Source organism: Patagioenas fasciata, chromosome 7, assembly GCF_037038585.1.
Source record: "Patagioenas fasciata isolate bPatFas1 chromosome 7, bPatFas1.hap1, whole genome shotgun sequence".
NCBI classification, from domain to species: Eukaryota; Metazoa; Chordata; class Aves; order Columbiformes; family Columbidae; genus Patagioenas; species Patagioenas fasciata.
Genome location: NC_092526.1, coordinates 37,767,713 through 37,789,166, shown reverse-complemented (window position 1 = coordinate 37,789,166; position 21,454 = coordinate 37,767,713). Strand labels below are relative to the sequence as shown.

General features: G+C 42.0%; 1 protein-coding gene across 5 annotated transcripts in view; it reads left to right on the top strand.

Moving 5' to 3' along the window:
* Window positions 1-21,454, top strand: part of PARD3B (par-3 family cell polarity regulator beta) — a 364,942-nt gene that overhangs the window by 284,468 nt on the left and 59,020 nt on the right. For all 5 annotated transcript variants that reach the window (XR_011740105.1, XR_011740106.1, XR_011740107.1 and 2 more), the window contains one exon: window positions 2,217-2,513. Coding sequence is in view for 2 of the 5 variants with exons in the window: in XM_065840472.2 (XP_065696544.1) it covers window positions 2,217-2,513 (297 nt within the window). In the remaining 3 variants the exon portion in view is untranslated. The remainder of the gene's footprint in view (window positions 1-2,216; window positions 2,514-21,454) is intronic.

The window sequence follows — 21,454 nt, the reverse complement described above, 5'->3', positions numbered from 1 at the left end:
TATTAATCCTTTGGCAGGAAGGTTTCTCTTGAAGTGCCTGTCTGTACAAAAGATGGCAAACAGCAGGCTAAGGCCTCCCTCCCTGCGTCATTGATGTGCGAGGCCTTATTTGCAGTGGAAGTCCGCCCTGTCCTTGTAGTACGACCGGTGTTCTTGGACAGCGAGTTACCTGAAAAAGCTGTTTTTACGTGAGTGGACCAAGTGCTGACTTTGCCCCAAATTCCTTTGTGTGAACAGATAATGTGATGTTTCACTCACAGACCCCATCAGAGTGGCTCCCTCCACCACTCCCTGCTGCATAATCTCTCTTTTATCTTTATTTACAAACCCTTGGAGGATAAAGGCTCTGCACACTTTCATCTACTCTCTAATTATTACTCATTTGCTAGCAATGGTTTGTGGTTTAGAGAGAAATGCCGGCTGACCGCTGCTTTTTAGTTTCCGTTTTCATATACAGCTCCTCAGCGTTGACTTTCTCCCCATGCCGCTGTCCATTGCTTTATGAATAAGTGTCACCATTAGTTTTACAAACAATAAGTTGTATGTGAATAAGGTGATTGTACAGGGAAAGAAGCTCCAGGAAGAAAAAAGGAGAAATTCTTAGGAAGCCTCAGTGTAGAAACCTGAGAGGTATTAAGGATATAGTTGGATTGTAGCTTATACGACTCTGTCATATGCAGGCTCATCTCTCTAGAAAGTGTGACTACATTTTAATTGCTAAAAATTAGTATCACCTCTGGATATGTCCCAGTGTGGTTAATAGAGAGGTGTAAATGGAAAGTACGCGTGATACACGTTAATGCATCAAGTATATGTGTAGAAAGGCGTGTTGTTCTCATTCGAATTACTTGTACAAGTTTTTAGCTATGGATTATTTGAAAACTATTAGCATTTATTTTAATGACACAATTCAAATAAAATAAACTGTATGAATCCCATGCTGCACTTGGTAAGTTCTGTCTGTTGCACTGGAAGCTCCCAATGTGCTCATCTATTTCTTTAGGGAACTGTTTTCTCTATGTCTTAAAGACTTTCTTAAGAACATCTTCATTTTTCACTATGCAGACTCCTGAGGCCTTTGTGCTTTACTGGGGTAACAAAGTCGGTAGACCCTTTTAATTACTGTGCTGTGGTACAAATTATACTGTTCTTTCTACACGACTGCTGTACATCAAATGCAGTCAGCAGCAAAGGTTGACGCTGCACCTCTGTAGCTGTCTTCCATTCTTTGTTTTTTCTTCCATGCTCCATTATTTTCTGTGTATGCTATTTATTATGTACTGTGGTCAGCATTCTGCCAGATCCATCTCACTGCATTTAATTACGCTGTGTTGAAGAGTGTTTGAGCAGTTAACAGAAGTTGTGTGTTCACAAAGCCTTGCTGTAGGTTTTTTTTTTCCTCCAGTGTGAATGTTGAATCATTGAATATCAGCTGAGTTTGAAATTTACCTGAAATATGTTATACTATTCCAAAGAGATTACACAATGGCCCTGATTAGCAGCAGCATTTTGTAATACCACTTAAGGCTTTATCACAGTGGAGTACTGCCAGTAATAGTCTTTAATTCACTTACATGTACCAATTCATCTCTGTCAGGTTTCTATTAATTTCTTTGCTGTTTTACTTTGTCCCAATCTCCTGTATAATAAGGCATGATTTCCACATTTATGTAGCCAAAATAAAATTTAAAAAAAAAATTAAATCTTCAGCAAATTAACTGTGGGCCTTTGATTTGAGACAACTGTGCCATCTCTCCATTTATGTTCAAGTTTAATCCACTTTTCACAAGTTAATGTATTTAGGAGAATCTAAGTGAGTCAAGTGACCAAGGGGCAGTAACAATTTTACCGGCTAATTTAGATTAAAAGTTTCAGATTTGGGTTAGGTGTATTAACTGCAAAGTGGGGAGTAGGTGTAGAACTAAAACTGTGTGTGTTCATGCATATACACTCGTGAGAAGCCGCACTATATTCAGCATTAGTTTTTTTAACCAGAATGATGAGCAGCCTTGGTTACAAAGATGATTGCCAGAGATAAAGAACAGAATCACCGCGTGCACCATTTTGTTTTATTTGGCACTGGTTTCACAGTGTACCGAAGGATTTAAACTGCTGGGTTCGGGGTTGGTGCTCCACATTTGTGTGATGAATCAGCGTCTGTGGTTGCTGTTGAAGCAGATCCAACTGCGCATTTATTCTTTCTTTTTCATTGTCAGGATCGGTGCAAAGCATCAAGAGTTACGGCAAAAGCAACTGAGAGGTCTGAGTGATTATTCTACTGGTCCTGGAGGACCTGACATTGATGATGACGAGGTGGATCCAAATTACGCCAGAGTAAACCACTTCCGAGACGCTTATCCAGCAACAAGCATCTACAGGCCATCATCGCCAGCAGTACCAGAAACCTTTGTATATCCCTGTGATTCTCCTTCAACACCGATGGAGAGGGAGCACCTGGAAGGACTGTATGCAAAAATAAACAAGCAGCACTACCCACAGACTCCTGATGACAGGTAATATTGCCACCTGGCATTACAAACAGTGAGAGCTCGGTGCGGGGGAGCCTGGGGCATTTACTGATGGATTTCCTCTGAACCAAACCCATGATTTGCTGCCGCGGTACCCCCAAAGCATCTGAGCAAGGCAGCAGTCAAACAGAAATCATTAAAGAAAAGTCCATATTTCACAAACAGAATGAATGAACTGACTTGAGTCCAATTCCTGCATTGCTGAGTGAGTGTTTTTCTTTCTTTCAATCAGGAAAAGTTCTTAGCCTACAGCAAAAATAATCTCTGTTTTCAGATCCCTTTTGATCCTGCTGATCATCAAGCACCTATTAGTAACAGGTTTTGTATGATAGCATGATACATTGCATATGTTTATGGGTTATTTTTCCCCAGCTGTGTGATATTACACACTTTCAATTAGGTTGGGGAGAGGACTGGGAATCATGGTATTTTTATGCAGACGGTGAAGTGTGGCTTCACAAGACTGATTGCCTTTCACAGCCTTTCCAATAACCTAGTGGGAAGGAAAAAGCCATTTTTAATCCTTACTGTCAAGCTTCCAGGTTGATAGCATTAAAGAAAGATGGTCACATTCTTCCTTGGTTTAAAAAAAAAAAATTGCGTTGATGATGTAGCCATCATTATGATGATTTGAAAACTGGTTGCTTCTGGAATTTGGGGCTAAACGAAGGTAAGACTTGATGACTATAATGGCGTTGATATATCGACATTGGGTTTTTCAAACCAGCGTGTGAGTGCGCAGGCAGGATATACAAGTCCATGTGAAGAGCTGACAGAGTAAAACATGGGGAACTTGAGGAATTATTCACGCTTAGAGTTGATATTGCAATCTGTACTGTCTCCCCATAGCCTCAATCTGTGCTATGTGGTACCACACTTGGTAATTTTGGCGAAATACATGAGCACGGATACAGGAGTGTTTTCGATTTGTGGCATCATAGTGCTTTAGAAACATCTACTGGGTCATTCTTATAAATAGTAATAAACTACTTCTGACATAAATCTAAGTTTGTAGCAGGAAATGGGCCAAGTATCTCTCTTTTTAACCTAAATACAGTATGGGAGAGATCTTTCCAAACATAATGATATTGCTGATTTTTTTTTTCTTCCGTATTATTAACTCTTCCCCTACTGCATGAGGGTGAAGAGGGTAACATAAGAGGTAGGGATCGCAGATTTTTGCCATCTCACGGGTTTTGCTTTACTAGAAAAGTCTTGAGGTGATTGTCACTGAAGTCGCACAAATGTTTATGTATAGCAAAGGGATCAGAAATTGAGTTCATGCTAACTCAATAAACCAAGATCTGAGAATTCCCAGCGGGAGGGGGTCTAAATGCAAGTTCGCGTATTTCTCAAATATAAATACATACAGATGTAACTCAATTGGAGTAAGACATTGTCATAAAAGTTGCTCCATAATATCAGTTTTAACAGGACTTTATAGCTTTACGTTTTAAAAATGACATCAGTTTTTAAGTGTGGCCTATACATTGTTTTTCCATGCAGCAAAAAGAAGTGCTCAAGTCTTTCCCTCTGGCCTCTTTTATTTGATTCTTTTTTTGTATAGTGGCTGTAACTACACCGAGTGGACTTGCAATGTGGACAAGACTGAAGTCCCAACCGTGTTTGGGCTCGGCATTGGGATCCTGGAATTTAGTGTGGATTTAGCAGGATAACCCCGTGAAAAACTAAAACAAAAACATCTAATGGGCAAGACAAGTTACCTCAGATCTGAGCCCGTGGTCAGAAGTCCCACTGAGAGGCTGTTCCATCTGTGTTGATTCTGTACTCAGAGACAAACAGTCCGCAACAACTTCTCTTTGTTGAATTTCTCCGGCTTGTAGAGGCTGTTTAACCAGATTAGGATAAAAATAGGAAATGTGGGATTCTTATTAGGCTGCCTTTGTTCTGTTTTTAAATCTTTCTCTCCTTTGTCTTGGAGACAAAAAGGTTGTTGTTATTCACCAGCAGAAATGTGCCAAATGCGAGTAATTTTATGTGAATTTATGCAGTGGGTCATGAGGTCTCAGCCAGCAGTTGTTGATTATAATGGTAACTTGGGGCAAGGAAATCTTCCTGCGCTAGAGGGGAGACAACTGAAAGGAGAAAGATGTGGAAAGGAAAATCCCTGGATAACATGTTAATTACAAAAACAAATCTGCTTTCAAGGGTCAACTATGAAAACTACCTTGTCTGCCACGAAATTATGGCAGAGGGCTATAAAGGATGCTTATTAGCCAAACCAAAGTTATTTTGTGCTTGCAGGGCTGAACATTTATCAACACATTTGTCATGTAATAGCTCATGCTTTGGTCTTGCTAACGCATGCATGCTCTCTCTCGAAGTTTTGCTATTAATTTTGCTGCAGATGGATGGCTTTTTCTCCCACCTCTGACTCTCCAGTTGTAATAGAGTGTGTGGAGACTTGATCAGTGACTAAAGTAAATGAGTTTTGGGGTAGGAGGGGGATTTGAACACAAAGAATAGACGATTTCATTTCAGTCTGTGAATTCCAGTTACGTGTCGTTACGATAGAGTATTAAAACTCTTATTTGAAACAATAAGCGAACTTTTATTTTATTTTTGCAGAAGACTGTATTGACATAATGCCTTTTAAAACTTGGAGGCCGTTTGTAAAGTAAGAAGCTTAGTGGCCGGATAAGTGCTGTTCACAGTTTGCATACATTCACCTTCCCTCGGCTCATCCCCAGAATCCATCAAGTGTTCCTGGTTCATTTTTCTCCGTCCTCCCTCAACACGCAGCAAAGCAAGGGGCTGCACGTGTATGAAGTCTGTTGCTTTAATCATTATGAAGTATGTTTGCTGCTCCTCGGGGCACACACAGACCTGTGCTTTGCATATTAACATCCCCTTTGCCTACACCCGCATCTGGCATCTCAGGGGTTTTTTACTGTGGGTTTTTGGGGGGTTTGCTTTGTGGCTTATTTGCAACTGTTGTGTAACGTTCTTCTGCACCGCTTCGCAATTGTTGATTTTCATTCCGACAATGACTATACTCAGTGAAATAGATGTAATTTTTTGTGTATATTTTGCTGAAAGCTTTGGAATTCTTAACTAAGGGAGGTGCTATATAAATGTAAATTGTCCTTATTAATGAGTATAGCGAAAGCATTAGCATGATCAGTGTATTCTGTGAACGTTAAGTTAAAGAGAGTGAAAAAAAAAAAATTAGCTGGCAAAATCACACATTTCTTTGTAAATCAAGCATTTTTCTGTTTATTTCTAATTAGCCACAATTTTCTGTAATGCAAATGGCATCCCAAAGGCTGGTGCAGCCCGCACAGGCACCGTGTGCAGCTGGGGAGCTCGCAGGGTCTCTGCCTGCAGCGCTGCGCGGTGCCCAGCCCGCGGCGGAGCCTGCGTGATCTGCGGCACATATGTTCCTCTAACAAGCGGTGGGTCACATCTCTCGGAGTTTAGTCACCAAGGCTGCACCGTGACAGTGCTAAGTTGCACCGTGGCAGAGCCGAGATGTCAGACGAAAGCCAAAAGAGCATATGCACAACACTAATATGACTTAAATGTCAGGCACGTCACACGGTGCAACCCTTTCTCACGTTTCGAATAAGCAATTTCCTCTTTTTTTTTTCCTCCCTTGAAGATGGTGCTGGCAAGTATATCCAAACACCCCCTGTACATCTCCAGAAAGGTTCTAGAGGCTTTGCTCAACTTATTTCCTCAGCCCAGAGCTATGAAACATTTAATTTCTAATGCCAAACTCGGTGCCAAGTATAATTCTTCATTTATTTATGTGTCTTATCTTGGGGAATTTCAAAGTACTGGTCTGACAAAAACGAACACAGTTTTCCTTTGTTTCACGAGAATAGATTCAGTGTTGTATCTTGTTCCAGATCAGAAAAAATACTAATAAAAACCTTAACATTGTTTTATTATATTAGAAGTAGAGTCCCAAGCCCCAGTCTGACCCAGCTTTCCGTTTTTGGAGGTGCTATGTTGGGTCCCACTCTGCAAGAATTTATACTCTACAATGTTAGTTAATTAATTAATTGGAAAACGGATCTTCCTTATTTCAGGGTGAAAGCTTGCACTCTCCCAGGATGTTCAATCTAGCAGTGTACCAAGTTGAAAATGGGGAAATGAAGCTCATAGCTCTGTGCCAGAATCAAGAGAGAGAGCAGTGAGACACTGAGCAGTCTGCCTCTCCTGGAGAGGATCAAAGGGAAAACTGTTGTGCGTGTCCTGAGAAACCAAATGGCAAATGTAAGCTATACATGAGCCTGACAGGAGAGGAAAAAGGGTCTGGAGTTTTGAAATTTAGCGAAGGAAGCGATTTTTACTAAAAAGTAGGCTAAATGCTTGTCTTCTGGGTGGGTATAGGTTACCCCATCTTGCTCAGTCCAAGGCTGCAGGAATCCAGAGGTGCACAGGAGAGGCTTTGTTCAAAAAGGGCAGATTAGGGTTGCCCATGTATGTTACTTAGCCCTATATTTCTAGTCAGCCAGAAACTGAATTTTCCTTGTTCTCAGTACAAAGTACAGTGGGCATTGCTCACTGTGCATCCATCTGCAACACCTTGTGTCACTGAATTGCAAAAAAGCAATCTACTGCTCTAGGAGTGGATGGTCCTCTGCTCAGGAATGGTTATTCTTTAAGATGGATAGTGTGGAGGCAAGGTAGAAATTGAATGAGGCTCTGTAGTATCTCCTCTTTGCCACTATAACTTGTGTGACACTGGAAAAAGAATTTATGGTCGTGCATTGAAATATTTTGATTTACAAAGCATGGCCAGTATCAGTAAGCCATGCGCATAACCTCTTCCGCTTGTTGTCCTAAAAGCACCTGCGGTGTTTCCCTGTCCCTTACTACCCTGTACCTCCTGAAACTGTCCCCTGACTCCTTTACCTCTGGAATTGATTTTTTCTGAAACATACTACGGGGTTTTCTGAACCTTTGCCTGTGATCCAGTCACTGTTCCCCACAATGTTAAAACCAGAAACGTAATGTTTGGCAGCTCGTTGTCCTTCCTGGCTAAATCCAAGCTGGCATTGGCAAGTGCAGCAGAGGTTCCGTGGTTCCTGGGGCTCCTGCAGAGCTTGTCCCCATGGGAGCAGCCAGTCCAGAAACGCCCTTTGCCACCAGTTCCACAGGAGGTGAAGGTTGTGCCGTTGGAGTCACACTTGTACTGTGATTTTTGCCCTCATACTATCTGCAGTTTTCTTCCTCACAAAGGACGAATGGGCACTACCTACTCACTGTGCTAACCAGGGACAATGTTGAGTGCTTGAACTTCGTAGGACACGTTTAAGTGAGCCTTGGTTTTATTTCCCACCCATATGGGAAACTAAAAAAATCTACTGGTAGTATTTGGTTAAAACCACTTTACAGATAGAGTTCAAAGTGCTGTTTCCCAGGAATCCCTCATCCAGATCCTCCCAGCTTGGGGACTCTAACCCTATTGTTCTCTTGTCATGGAAACCCCAGATTTCATGGAATTCGGGTGACCCCGAGCATTTTAGAGCACGTCTAAACAGAAGGAAGTTGTCAAACTTGAACCGGAGCAGAGCCACTGCTGCCATGTAATGTGTGCATGCTTGTTTGAGGCTGTGCATTCTTCAGCAGAAATAAATTCTGTCAGGAATAGTCACAAATCTGCCTGCGTGCATCCTGCCTGCTAGGGTTTGCATTTGGATCACCTCACTTATTGACAGACGTGTAAAATTTTATATACTGCACTCCCACAACTCCCTTGTGACTTCCCTGCTGCAGATGCTGGTGAGCCTGAGTTTTGGCAGCTGTGTTAAGCATTTGTATGCATTCAGGTTTGGGGTTTTTTTTTCCCCCTCCAGCCCTGTCTTATGTGATATATTATTTGCATGGAATTATTTTACGTTAATTCTGCCTATTTATTGGTAATGTCCCATTCTTTCAGTTGTTTGGATGCAAATGCAAAAGATAGGTCCCTGGAGAAGGAGCAGGTCTGTTACTGGAAGATGAGGCCATACCAGAGGATACAGAGTGGAATGCAGATGGTGTTGTCAGCCTCTTAAATGTACAAATAAAGACAAAATGAGATCGTCCATGCAGCTGGAATGAAATCATATGGCCTTATATGTGTTCCTGCCATACCATATTTCTTTAGTGTGAGTAAGAGATGTTGTATTCTGTCTGATGCAGGATGTTGTCTGACTAAAAGCTCATACTTGCGCCTTTAATCAGCAGCCGAATAATGTGTGTATGTATTAACTTTTGTCTGCGCGATATTTTTTTTAACAAAACACCATTTAATTTTAAATGCTAATACATGTATGCAGTTAATTAAGAAGCCAGAATTGACTATAATGCTGGTAAGAAAGAGAGAGGAAGATCATTACACTTCTGCTCATAGATAGCTATTTGTGAACCAGCTGATAATGTGCAAAATTAAGATTTCGTAAGTGGCATTTTAAATGAATGGTTAATGGCTGAAGATTAATTAAACAGTCAGAGTTGTGCAAAAGCGAAGCTGTTAAAATCTTGTTTATAGGCCAGTCACTTCCATACTTAAAGTGCAAACCCTAATAGCATGTGGTATTTCTATTTAACAGGCAAGCCATGTAACCAGGATATTTTCCTTAAAGAGGGAAATGCACCTTACTGACCACGCAGCGTGGATGGATGTAGCGTTGTGTGCTGTGCCGCCTTCTTCCTAATTAATAGTTGTTTGGTAGCAGTACAGACAGAGAGATGCATTTCCTCTGAGAATTTGGTAATCTTAAATAAAAAGGCTAAATCTTATTTTAATTTAAGTGTAAGAGGCATGGTTAAATCTGATGTAGTTCTGTTTTCCCACTGCTTGCCTATAGTCCATTCTACTTCGTACACTTTAGGGTTTTCAAAATGCCTTTTCATTGCTCCAGGTTGCATTCTGGCAGAATGAGTCTCTTTGGCCCCATCATTAGACTTGCAGAGTTGCTTTAGCAAACAAAACAAAACAAAACAAAACAACTATGATTTCAGTCAGGTTTATTCTGTACTGCCGTTCTGGTTAAATGATGAATGTTAACCTAGTCCCTTTTCCCTGACTGAAGAGAAACAAGAAGCGGAAGGTCATTATGCTGCTTGCAGTTGCGAGGCTTGGCCTTCCAGCAAATCCTTTGCCAAAAAACTGTTTGTTTTCTCTTTCTTTCAGCACAATTCCCAATCTTTTTGTTATCTGTTGTTTTTCCTCCAGCTTCCCAGCACCATCTCTAGCTTCTGGATATGAACGTAGTTCCCAAGCAAGGCCTGGTGACTTGGGAAGCTCACGCTGTATCCAACACCATGGCTTTCAAAAACTCCTCTCTTTTATCCTACTAGTTAAATGGAAGAAAGAGATTCTTTCTTTCATTGTAGAGATAATCATGGTTTAGCAAAACTGACCAGTAGATGAGCACATGGGATTTTGTTGTGCTAGACTGTACATACTAAGAATCTGTCTTTTTTGGAGGTGGAAAAGGTTGGACATGAGCACAGACCAGCGTGTGTCTGAACATCCGCATGTTCGGCCTCCGGGTGATGACATGAGCTCACAGCAAGCTCCATCCTGACTTTTCACTTTGTTGAGAGAAATGAGTGGCTTCTGGTCAAATTATTTTTTAAAAATAGTTTAGTAGGAGACAAAGAATCCTTTCCCAGAAATCTTAGAAGTAGTGGACAAAAGGTTAAACTTGGAGGAGATGGGGAAAAAGGGCTGTCACCACACTGCTTCAAAATGCTGAGTAGTTCCCATTAAGAGAACAGTGAAGTCTGTCTTACTAGGGAGAGAGGGGTTACTCTTGGATGTGACGGGGAAAATGGACATAGACTGACTGGAGCCACGAGAAATGTTTTCACGGTGTCTTCACTTGTGTTTGAGGTTATCTGAGGTCAGTGGGACCTGTGCTGGCAGGTTCATCTGAGCTCCAGGTAAAGCAACCCCCAGCTCCTCCTCATTGAGCATAACTGAGTCCTTAGAGTCTTCAAGCGACATCACACAGTTTCTCATACGTTCTCAAACACTCACTTTACACCAGTTTACACTGGCAGATCTCTAAGATTTTTCTGCTGATCTTAATTCTTCTGTTCCACTGAGTGACTTAGGTCTCAACACAATAAGATAGAAAAGATCTGACCTTAGAATGAGTCGATGGAAACCTTCTCAGGGAGGGTTCAAGCATCTAATAGCAGAATAAAGCAGCTGCTCCTAGAGAGAATCCGGGACCTTGCTCCCTGCTTGTGTCAAGATGCCAACGGTGAAAGGTTACCCAAGCACTCCATTAGCAGCATTGCTAACAGCAACTGTGGGCAGAAGCGTAAATCAGATCTTTTGGTTAGCAGAAAACTGTAAGAATTGATATTCTTTGAGAAGCTGAAAATCACTCTGTACTGTGCTAGCAAAAATATTGGGAGGACTGACAAGATGTGATAGAAATGGCTTAATAGGCAACAGGATGCTGAATAAAAAGAGAATAATTGTGATTATTGGCTGACAGCTGTGCAGAGCATACAGTGAATGACAAACTCTAAAACGTGCTATTTTTCAATCCGTGATCACAAGTCCACCGGCACAGACGGTAATCCAAGGGGTCATAGTAAGCCAAGGAATAGTTTATTTTTCCATCAGCTCAGGCGGTCCAATGGAGTTAAGTTGGGATATACTCTGACCCCCTGTGACTGCCCCTACATCCCCGCAAAGAGACCTGGTGCCATATGAAGGCCACGTGTGCTGTGGCTGAAGAGCAGCTTCTCTGTCAGGCCACGCAGCAGCAGAGCGTTTGTTGACATTGATCAAGGTATTGATCTTGGCATGGCCTAAGAGAATTGTAACTATTTTGTGGAGAGCGATGTTAGACTGTCATAGGAAATGAAATAAATAACTTGTTTTAAACTACTTTGTGGCCTGCATCTGAGAGAAAGTGAGGTCTTTCATTAGGACAGAGAAAATGATGCTGCTTCAGATAATGATGCTGGTTATATTCTTTTTTTTATCACTAACTTGTCCTTGATGTCTGGAGGCCATTTTTGCAGCAGAGAGTGGTTGCATCAAAGATTTTATACTCTTCAGTTGCCTGCAAAACAGGTACCTGCCTTAATTTTTTCACTCCACCAAGCTGAAGTGGAGAAAAACAAACCAACTCAGGATAAAAAAGATGAAAGAGGAGTGAGTGTGCTGCTAGAAAATTTTAAAAATGAAATAACTATCACATACCTGTAGAACAACAAATACCCTCTTGATTTATTTTTCCTCTCGTTTCTCTCCAGTTTCCTGCTTGTGTACCAGTAGGTCAGGGTGACGGGTTTACAGCATCACAGTCTCTGCTGGGTCTGCACTCCAGTGACTGGGAAACAGCGAGGAGAAATAAGAAAGAGCCGACTAATCTTTTAATATTTCAAACAACATCATTTCAAACGGCAGTCTTTGACCCATATTTATGGTTTAATTTCTTCATTCACTTCAAATTCTAATCTTAAATAAAATTTTTTCAGCATAATAGTATCTTAGGGGTATTTATTCTCAAACCAGTATTAGCTAGAACGTGTCCTTCAGCTGCAGAGTTTATCTGTTATAAACACTTCTGCCCTTAGGCTTTGATGTCTACTTAGGCCTGGCTATGGTTATTACCTTGTAAATGGGAATCAACCGCAAATGATCATTATGGTATTTACATAAAAGGCGTGGAAAACAATTATTTTGAGACTGGCCTGTAAGTTTAAGCGTGGAATGTATTTCTAATGCAAGTGTTATACGTGGCCCGACAATTGAAAAGTAAAGCAGCAAGGGGTGTAAGGTTGTGGAGGAGGCTTGGGGAAAACAGCATCAGAGCAATAAACCCGTTCCTAATTGTTATCGATTGTTAGCACACAAATTACGAGCAGACAGTCTGCAGTCCTTCACCTGAATAAGGTGTTGTTTTCTTCCTTTAACATCATCTGCTGTCCCTGATTTGAAAAAAAACAGGAGGCAATTATTTTGTGCCTCTGTATACAATGGCAGCGTTTAAGCAGCGGCTGCTTCAGAGAGGGAGAGTAAAGGGGACAGGGGGGAAGGGACTGATCTTTTCTTCCTTTTCTCTGTAAATACCACTGTCTGCATCAATGGCGGTGCTTTGACCTCCTTGCTACAGCGCTGGAAAAGTCTCTTGCACTTAGTGACATGTTCTCATTCCAAACTGAGTAGGCAGAAGTCTAGTTCTCTTTCTTTGAGTGCTGCTACAAATACATTATCAGTCTAAATATGGTAAGTGCTCGAGCATTCCTCCCCAAACTTAGACTCGTTAGTCTGAGTACTAGTATTTTTTACATGCCTGTGTGGCTTCTGAAATGATTAACAGTATTCCTTCATACCTTTTTACCTTTATTCTGCACTCTGCCCACTCTCTCATTACTATTAGCTATGGCAAATATGCCAGATGACTGAGCAGCTTCATTGTTCTGTTGTTTTTCTTTTCACGACCCTAGTGCATAGATAGAAGTTAATTTCTCTTTTGTGTTAAAATCTGCCTCCGAGGAATAAGATTACAGTGGTCAGTCTTTGGTCAGTAGAGATAACTGAGGTCTCATATCTTCTGAATGCTTTGTCTCAGTTTAGTGTTTCTACTACTTCAGGGCACTTACAGTGGAGGTGCATTTTTCTGTAATGCCCATGGAACCTTAAATTAACGTCCCCTGACTTTAGAAAAACAATTTTGATGTGTTTTCTAGATGTTTTGTTTATTCCCAGGGTTGAGAAATGATACATAAAGACACCTGCTCTTCCAAGTGGGTGGGAATGGAAAATCACGCCAAGGAAAATGCTGTTTCTCAGAAAAGATTGAAAATATGCATTGTTGTAAGTGCGACATAAACAAAATAGATTATGTAAGGTTCGTGGGCTCTTGTTTGGGATGAGATCGCTCACTCATGAGTCTGTAGCTTTTCTACTAACAATTCTTGGTGCTTATATCTAAAAAGCAAATGTTCCCTTCAGTTCTGCATGAGCCACTGATGGGCTTTAAAAAAACACATTTCTTTAAAATGGGTCAGGAAACAACTGATTGATTTGCAGGTATCCAATACGGATGTGTGTTTACTGGGAAGCAAAGTGACAGTTCACATCTGAATTTAGATAAACACATAAATTTGGTACCGGGTGCATCATTTCTGTAGATGCAGGTAGTAACATGTGATAGTCACTGCATATGATAAGATCACAGTGGTTGCCACAGTACATAAAAGGATGCAGGAACAGATGAAATCATTAATGTTTTCATATTGTATCTGATCTTATTTCTGGTAGCATAGCGTGCCTTGTACTTAATGGGGCGTATCTTTGAAAGAATCAGCAGGTATGATGTTCTGGAAAACATGAGGAATCTGCAGCCTGGTATCAGAGGCCAAAGCAATATCTTGGATCTGGCATTTTTTGGAAGGTACAAATTGTGTTATTGGTGCAGTTACATAAGCTAGAAATTGTAAATTTATGTTGCACAATCTGAAAAGCAAATGATAGCGTCTGGATTTGTATCTGCTGCTCAGAAAGAAGACTGATGTGCAAGTCCTATTTCCATCAAAGTGGCAAAATGTCTGTTGATTGAGGTGGGAAATCGGAGCTGATTTCCCTGCCTGCTTCTCCCTGAAAGAATGATGAAGCGATGTTTTCTTTTCTGTTTTATACTTATTAGTTTCACGGCCAGATTACTGTAACTTGAGCTTTTTTGCCATACTTCTGCATGACTCTTTTTGTTAACCACTTTTGTTGCCTTTTGGCCTGTTCTTTGCATCATGCTATTGACAAAATGAGTTTTACGTTTTTTTTTTTACCCCAAAGTTTAGAGCATAGAATAACGGAAGAAATCCATACAAAAAAGTCTGGAACATTAATTGGACTAGACTACAGCATTTAAAGTAACCTATTCTATCGTCCATTTACCTCCCACGTGAAATGAAAACTCTATTTTGATCTGAACTGTCACAGATAATTTCTGCACATAAAACACATCCAGAGACAGCTTTCAAATGGAGTTGTCACTTCTTATTTAGCAGGCTGGGGACTCTCTATTGTTGTCAAACCCTCTTTGCAAAAGCATCACTAAACACACTGATTTGCACAGTTGTATGTAAAAGGAGGAATGATTGCACAGCCTCTATGAAACAAAAAATTGTATGTAGGTGCTGGAATCCTCCGCAGCTGAACTTGCCTACTGCTTAGGAGAAAATTCCTTATTTTTTTAAAATACCATTTTTAAGCAGATTTTCATGCTGTACACTGGTGTGGGGAGGGCTGGTTTTTAGTGTAACGAGGTTTTTAGTGTGAATAGTGATGATTAACATTTAAAAGCTACTAACCAACGTTGTGTTATTTTCCCTGATCTCTATGGGACCAGAATTTTGGCTTTAATCTCTTCACGAATTTCAGGAATTCTTAAGCAAGTGCACTGGGAATATTTCAGAACCGTGAGTACAGAAGTGCTGGCTCAGTGTGTTCCAGCTCAAATGCTCGGGGCTGTAGGACATTTGTTCCCACACTGCGACTGCCGGTGGCCAATGCAGCCACCTGGTGATGCCGGCTGGAAAACCCAATCTCAGTTGTATTCTCATAAGTTTATGCTATTGGAATAGTAAATAATAGTAATGGTATGATTTTTGTTTCATTTTCCTCTCAAGGTCAGAAAATTGACCAGGATTACAGGATGAAGAATTTGGTTAGTGTGATGAGTTGTTCTTCATTGCTGTTTCCACGACTGCTCTACGTGGGATTAAAGAGCAAAACCCAAGCTGGCAGGGTGCTCTTCTGACCTAATTTTGCAGCACAGCACAAATCTCAGACTATCTGCTGTTCTATCTGATAGGCGTGACTTTGTCAAATCCAGATGTACGTTCAGGAGCGAAACACAGATGAGGCCTGAGAGCTGGGGTCTTGTGTTTTCTCCAGCTGTCTGAATCCTTTAGGTGTCTTCAGTGCTGCAGCTGGGGCTGGGCTGGGGGGAACCGCCTGTTGCAATGTGGAATCTACAGAAAAACAAAAGTTAGAGCCTAAAACATTACCGGTCAAAGCCAATTGCCTGTTTTAAGGACCATATCTTCTGTAATGAAGCAAGAGATACAGACTGGAAATCACATTTTGATTTCGAAGCTACATGCCAGAAGATCTGAGGGTTCTTTGTTTAATGTGCCTCAAACTGCCTCCTTGAGAATGGACATGATGGGGAGGGGGCTTCTCTGTCCCCACTTTTGCCTGTAAATGTAGTGTGTTCATGAATCAGTTTTAATGGCTGTCCCATAGGGAGCGGTGAATTAGATGAGGAGGAAAAAAGGGTAATTTTGTACATTAATGGAGAATATAGTTGAATGCAGAAAAATGAGGAAAGGAAAAATCTTACGGTCACTGTGCTTAAGTCACAGATAATGCACATCTATGGGGTTTTAAACCTGGGCCATTACAGAAAAAATACAGCAGATGGAAGCGATCTCTCCTCCCAGATCTTGGCGGGCCAGGTTGCTTTCCGCTCCCCAGGTGGGACAAGTGTGCAGAGCTGAGCTGGATCCAGCCTGCACATCTCTCTCCTGCTCCAGGAATGGAGGCTGTGGCCCATGTTCATGCTCAGTTGACAAGCTTCTAGTTGAGGACTAGAGAAGTGGACAGACATTTGTCCTGCACTGGAAATAGTCATTCTGGAGACTGCATTCTCACAGCTGGTCTGTGCAGACTTTGTGCAGTTACCTGGCATCAAAGTGGCTCGGTCCAGTTTTTCCAGTAGTTCTGTCAAGTTGTTGGTTCTTTTAGGTCAAAAAAGTTGTATTCTGTCTGTCATGCCTTCAAACAGCAGTGAGGCTCAGAAACTCTGCCTTTGCCACCTGTCTAGACATCTTACCTTTGCCTAAAACACCAAGTATCTCTGTCAGGCATCCTGCAGCCCAGTATCATTTCCTTATTATAATATCTTGCAGTCCCCCACCTGCTTTTACTGTTTCTCTCATTCTGCTGTGCATGGGAACAAGACTGTCTTTTTATTATGCTTGTGTGCAGAGCCTGTTGCGAGGAGAGTTGTACCTCCGTTGGGAACGCTGCAGTGCTGTTTGTGTTCCTGGGGTGGCCTGGAAAGTTTTGAAGGCCATCTTAAGGCTATGTGGAGGTCTGGAAGATTCCTCTCAGAAGCTGGAGCTCCAGCCTACATTGTTCAGCCTGGCCTCACTGCAGGGTTTGGAAAGGTCTCTGTCCTGGTGGACAGCAGGATGGCCACGAGCCAGCTCTGGGCCTTTGTGGCTAGGAAGGCCAATGGTACCTGGGATGGATTAGAAGGGGGGTGGTCAGTAGGTCAGAGAGGTTCTCCTGCCCCTCTGCTCTGCCCTGGGGAGACCACACCTGGAATATTGTGTCCAGTTGTGGCCCCTCAGTTCCAGAAGGACAGGGAACTGCTGGAGAGAGTCCAGCGCAGCCACCAAGATGCTGAAGGGAGTGGAGCATCTCCCGTGTGAGGAAAGGCTGAGGGAGCTGGGGCTCTTCAGCTTGGAGGAGACTGAGGGGTGACTCATTCATGGTTATCAATATGGAAAGGGTGAGTGTCAGGAGGATGGAGCCAGGCTCTTCTCGGTGACAACCAATGATAGGACAAGGGGCAGTGGGTACGAACTGGAACACAAGAGGTTCCACTTAAATTTGAGAAGAAACTTGTTCCTGGTGAGGGTGGCAGAGCCTGGCCCAGGCTGCCCAGGGAGGTTGTGGAGTCTCCTTCTCTGCAGACATTCAAACCCACCTGGACACCTTCCTGTGGAACCTCATCTGGGTGTTCCTGCTCCATGGGGGGATTGCACTGGATGAGCTTTCCAGGGCCCTTCCAACCCCTGACATTCTGGGATTCTGTGATTCATGTGTTTGCCTGACCTTTCAGAGGCAGCATCTGTCTGTTTGTCCCCAGTAGTCCAAACCAGGCAGCAAACCGCCTGCCCCCACCCAAAGGTGATACGTTTGGGTTAATATTGGTGTGTCCTGAGAGCACAGTGCCATCCAAAATAAGCTTCAAAGCTCACCTTTCTGCAGGGCTGCCTGCAGAGCAGAAGCAGACATGTCCCGCAGCAATGCCGATTACTGAGTCTTGAGAATATCTCTAGGTAATGGTCACACCCTCATTTCAAAGGCAATATACGAGCCCATTACCTGAGCAAATACAGTGCATGTCACTGAAAATCCATTGATGGTGATGAGTTCTGGTTACTGTTGACTACAGCCAGATGCAGGATGGTGAGTAAGGGGTAAAACATTAGCCCTTGAGCTCTGTGGGTTTTTCTCTGTAAACAGGTCAGGGTTTCATAAGACCTCAAACAAAATATGTTAAAAAATACAAGAAGAGCTGGAGAGGAGTCTCAGTGAAGAGGTGGGGAAATAAGGAGTCAAGGAAAGAAGAAGGAATAACTAAAAAAAGCATCCTTTGGGGGGAAGGGGGAAATCAGATGAAAATATTTCTAAGAGAGAAAATATTAAGGATTTAAACAGTGCCAGGAGCTTCTCTTTGTAGACTGGTAAAAGGATTTTTGTGTATAAAAGAGTTAATTCAGGTTTGGAAAAGTCCAAGAGTTACAGGGAAAGCTGAATTGTTTGATTATTTTGAAACATTCAACAAGAAACATATAGGAAAACGATGGGAAAAAAATATACCGCTAGAAATATTCTTGATCCGCTGTGGGATGAGCCTGTATGTGTTTGAAAACACTATCATGTCAATATTGTTTTAGTGTCCTGAATTTCATCGTTAAATGGGGTTAACTTGTATGAAGCTGAAACATTTCAAGATACTACTTTTTTAATTAAGTTCTGTTGATGCTGTGTGATGCTGCTATATGCCTCCTTCCAGTAGAAAGTGTAGGAGTCCAGAGATGTGCTGTCTGTAGATCAAGGGTTGATAAAGTTACCCTTCATTAATACCAATACCTTTTTGTGTAAATACAGGCAGTTTCAGCTCCTCTCGTTTTCACAATGGTGTAAGCACGATGTATTTTGTAGCCTTAGAGTGGAAACTTAGCGCTAGAAGCAGAACACATTTTGGTTTGCGGTGGCGCTGGCGACAGGAGCCTTGGGGAATATCCACCCAACAGGGTATTTCAGGAGTGAGCTGAGGCCACAGTACACACAGGTCCTCAGCATTGATGACGGGTTCTTTTATGTCTTCGTCTTGTCCATGTTACGAAATAGAGGCAGTGGAAGAAGAGATTGTTCTCTTGGTCTTCACTCAGGATACATTTACCATTAACCATTCCCCCCAGCATTTTCTGTAGTATTAACTTGTCAACTTTGACCATGTTCCCCAGGGTGAGATTTCTCCTCATTTTATAACAAGTAACAGGACTTTCAGGTTTTTCTATGCATCGCAAGTGAAAGCAGCGTTACAGCCGGACTCAGCAGCAACAATGGCAACGTGCAACAATAACCACCCCACATGAGATTTAGATTAACTGCTCGTCTCTTTAGTTCATATAATGTCTCAACAGCGTGATCTGATTTGCTGTTTTCATGTAATCCATCACTGATTGTCTTGAGTTAGGAAAACTAGATTCTTCTGTAGCAGATGGGGAGAGATGGACTCCCCTGCACACAGAGCAGAGCTTCACTTTCTCGGGCTGCAGCTATGTCACTTTATTTATCTGGTTTTCATTTTAAATGTACACTTTGATTTTTCAACCAAAGTGTACAGGAGAGCAAGTAGGAGCAGCTCTTTGGGGAGGCGGAATTTTGTTTCCAGAGCTTGTGGAAAGGAGTATAGAGTTGCCCAGAGTTGCTCCCATCTCTCCCTTCCCATGCATGAGAGCTGCAGAATCTCTTCCCCAATCTATCCTTTGCTAATCATCTTCCCGCACCTAAAACTTCCTGTCCTTTTTTGCCCTCTCCTCCATTTCTCCCCCCACAGCCTATTGATATCTTCCCTGCCTCCTCCCGAAACCTGCTCTGCCATTGCTGAATTGCGTTTTATCACCCCACAAACGAGAAGAAAATCAACTACTTTATCTCGATCATTTGGGCAGCAAAATGCAATTTACTTGTGTTGCTGCAGATCTTGGAGCCAACCCTGGCCCATGCACTTTTATCACTTTGCAGTCTAATCTGCTGAATACCTCTGATCCTCTTGCATGGGGAAAAAATTACTTTTAAAGAAAAAATTCTTTAATAACCAACTGTGCACTTATATATGCACAAACCCACATGTCCTCATATATCTCTACGTATGTATGTGCATGTATAATAAATAAAAACCACATAGAACACTTTGAAAGTCCACACCTAACTTGCTAATGTCAGCTACAGTTGATAGACAGCTAAGTCAGACTCTTTTTATAGTCCATTTCTAAAATGAAACCATAAATTTTAAAGCCAGGCTTCATCATTGCAGAGAAAAAAGCTTTTCCAGCCTATTGATGAAATATAACATTTGATAGGATTTATGAGGCCCAGATTCAGGAGGATCATTTGGAGAGCACTTAGAGCTGCTTTTTCCTGCCCTTTGCCTTCCCTCCTCCCAAATACACATACCAAAAAAAGCCATTAGTAATGAAAAATTATTAAGGAAGATTTTTCTTGATTCCATACAAATGTCAATTTGAGAGAGAAAAAGGAAGAAAACAGTTGCAGGAGTTCCTAGAGCAAAAGGGGTCTAAGCAGAGCCATGGCTGATTGTATGAGGGGAATACTGACTTTTACTAATAAATACACAGTGTGATTATTTGCTGTCATACACTTATTTGTAGTGTGTGTGTGTTTTTAATAGTACAGCATGGAATTTATTTTTTTTTATCACATCGAGATATTCACAAACCAACTGCGCAAAGTTAAAAATAAAAATGATACCCAGCTTCTCGGTATCTTGAGTTTCCTTCTGGCTTGTATTACCAGAGTGATAATTTCAGAGGAAAAACATCTTCTGTAACTTGCGATCACAGTATCTGTCAAATGGTAGGAAATGAAGACAACTGCCAGACAGTGTCAGATTTATTAACAGCTCTAAGAAAACCAAAATTAATGCATTTTCCCATCTCTGATGGGTTGAAATGTCCATGTGCCATACTTATCTTAATGGACAAGTGAGGGAAGTAGCACTCATCAATTAAGTCTCTCATTAAGCTGACTACAGCTTAATCTGGAGCACACACGGATGCAAAAACCCTACTAGAGCAGCCTGTGGATCTGGGATGTGCTTGTATGGGCAGCCAGTAAATGGGTTGGGGAAACTGGTATCTTCGGCTGCAAGGTAGGAAGGGAAAGGCTTCCAAACATCAGGATGAGAAGAGGGAATGGAACAAGGAAGAGCAGACATGCAAGGATTTTTGAGATGTGTCTCTGAACACACAAGTTGAAACCATGAGAGTCATTCTGTAGAGACAGAGATGGGCTTGAACCAGAAGACTTGCTAGAGATAGTCTTGCTGTTGCTCTTCCAAAGGAGATATGCCAGGATATGATTGTGTGTGATTTGAAGATTCCATTACTTTGGTGGTGGTTTTGTTTGTTTGCTTTAATTTAACATTTTTTCAAAACAATTACCCAAAAAGGAGCAGCGCTTGCTGCCCTCAATCTTAAAGACCTGAAATTCAGCCCTGACTTCTCCAGGTGGAAAAGTGGGAGTCATTTCAGAGCGGTGGTGGAGCTGCAGTCATAGGAACAAGCAGCTAGAAAACCTGTGGGTATCTGGAAGTCCAGGAGCTTCCATTGACCGCAGAACAAAAAGCAGCAAAGTTACACTGCAAGCTTCAGGCCCCTGAGCTCAGAAATATTTCTCCAAAACGCAGCTCAGCTTATAAAGCGTTTAATTCTGTTGATGTGGAGGTTGCGCTGAAAGCTGGTTGAAGGAATGCGCGGTCCCCAGTGTTCGTGAACGCAAACACAACTGTGCGGAGGATCCCAGCTGCGTGGGGAGAGGTGCCCGGGCTGGAACGCGAGGCCTCAAAGGCGGCAGAACTTTGCAAAACCCATCAACTGCTCCAGCA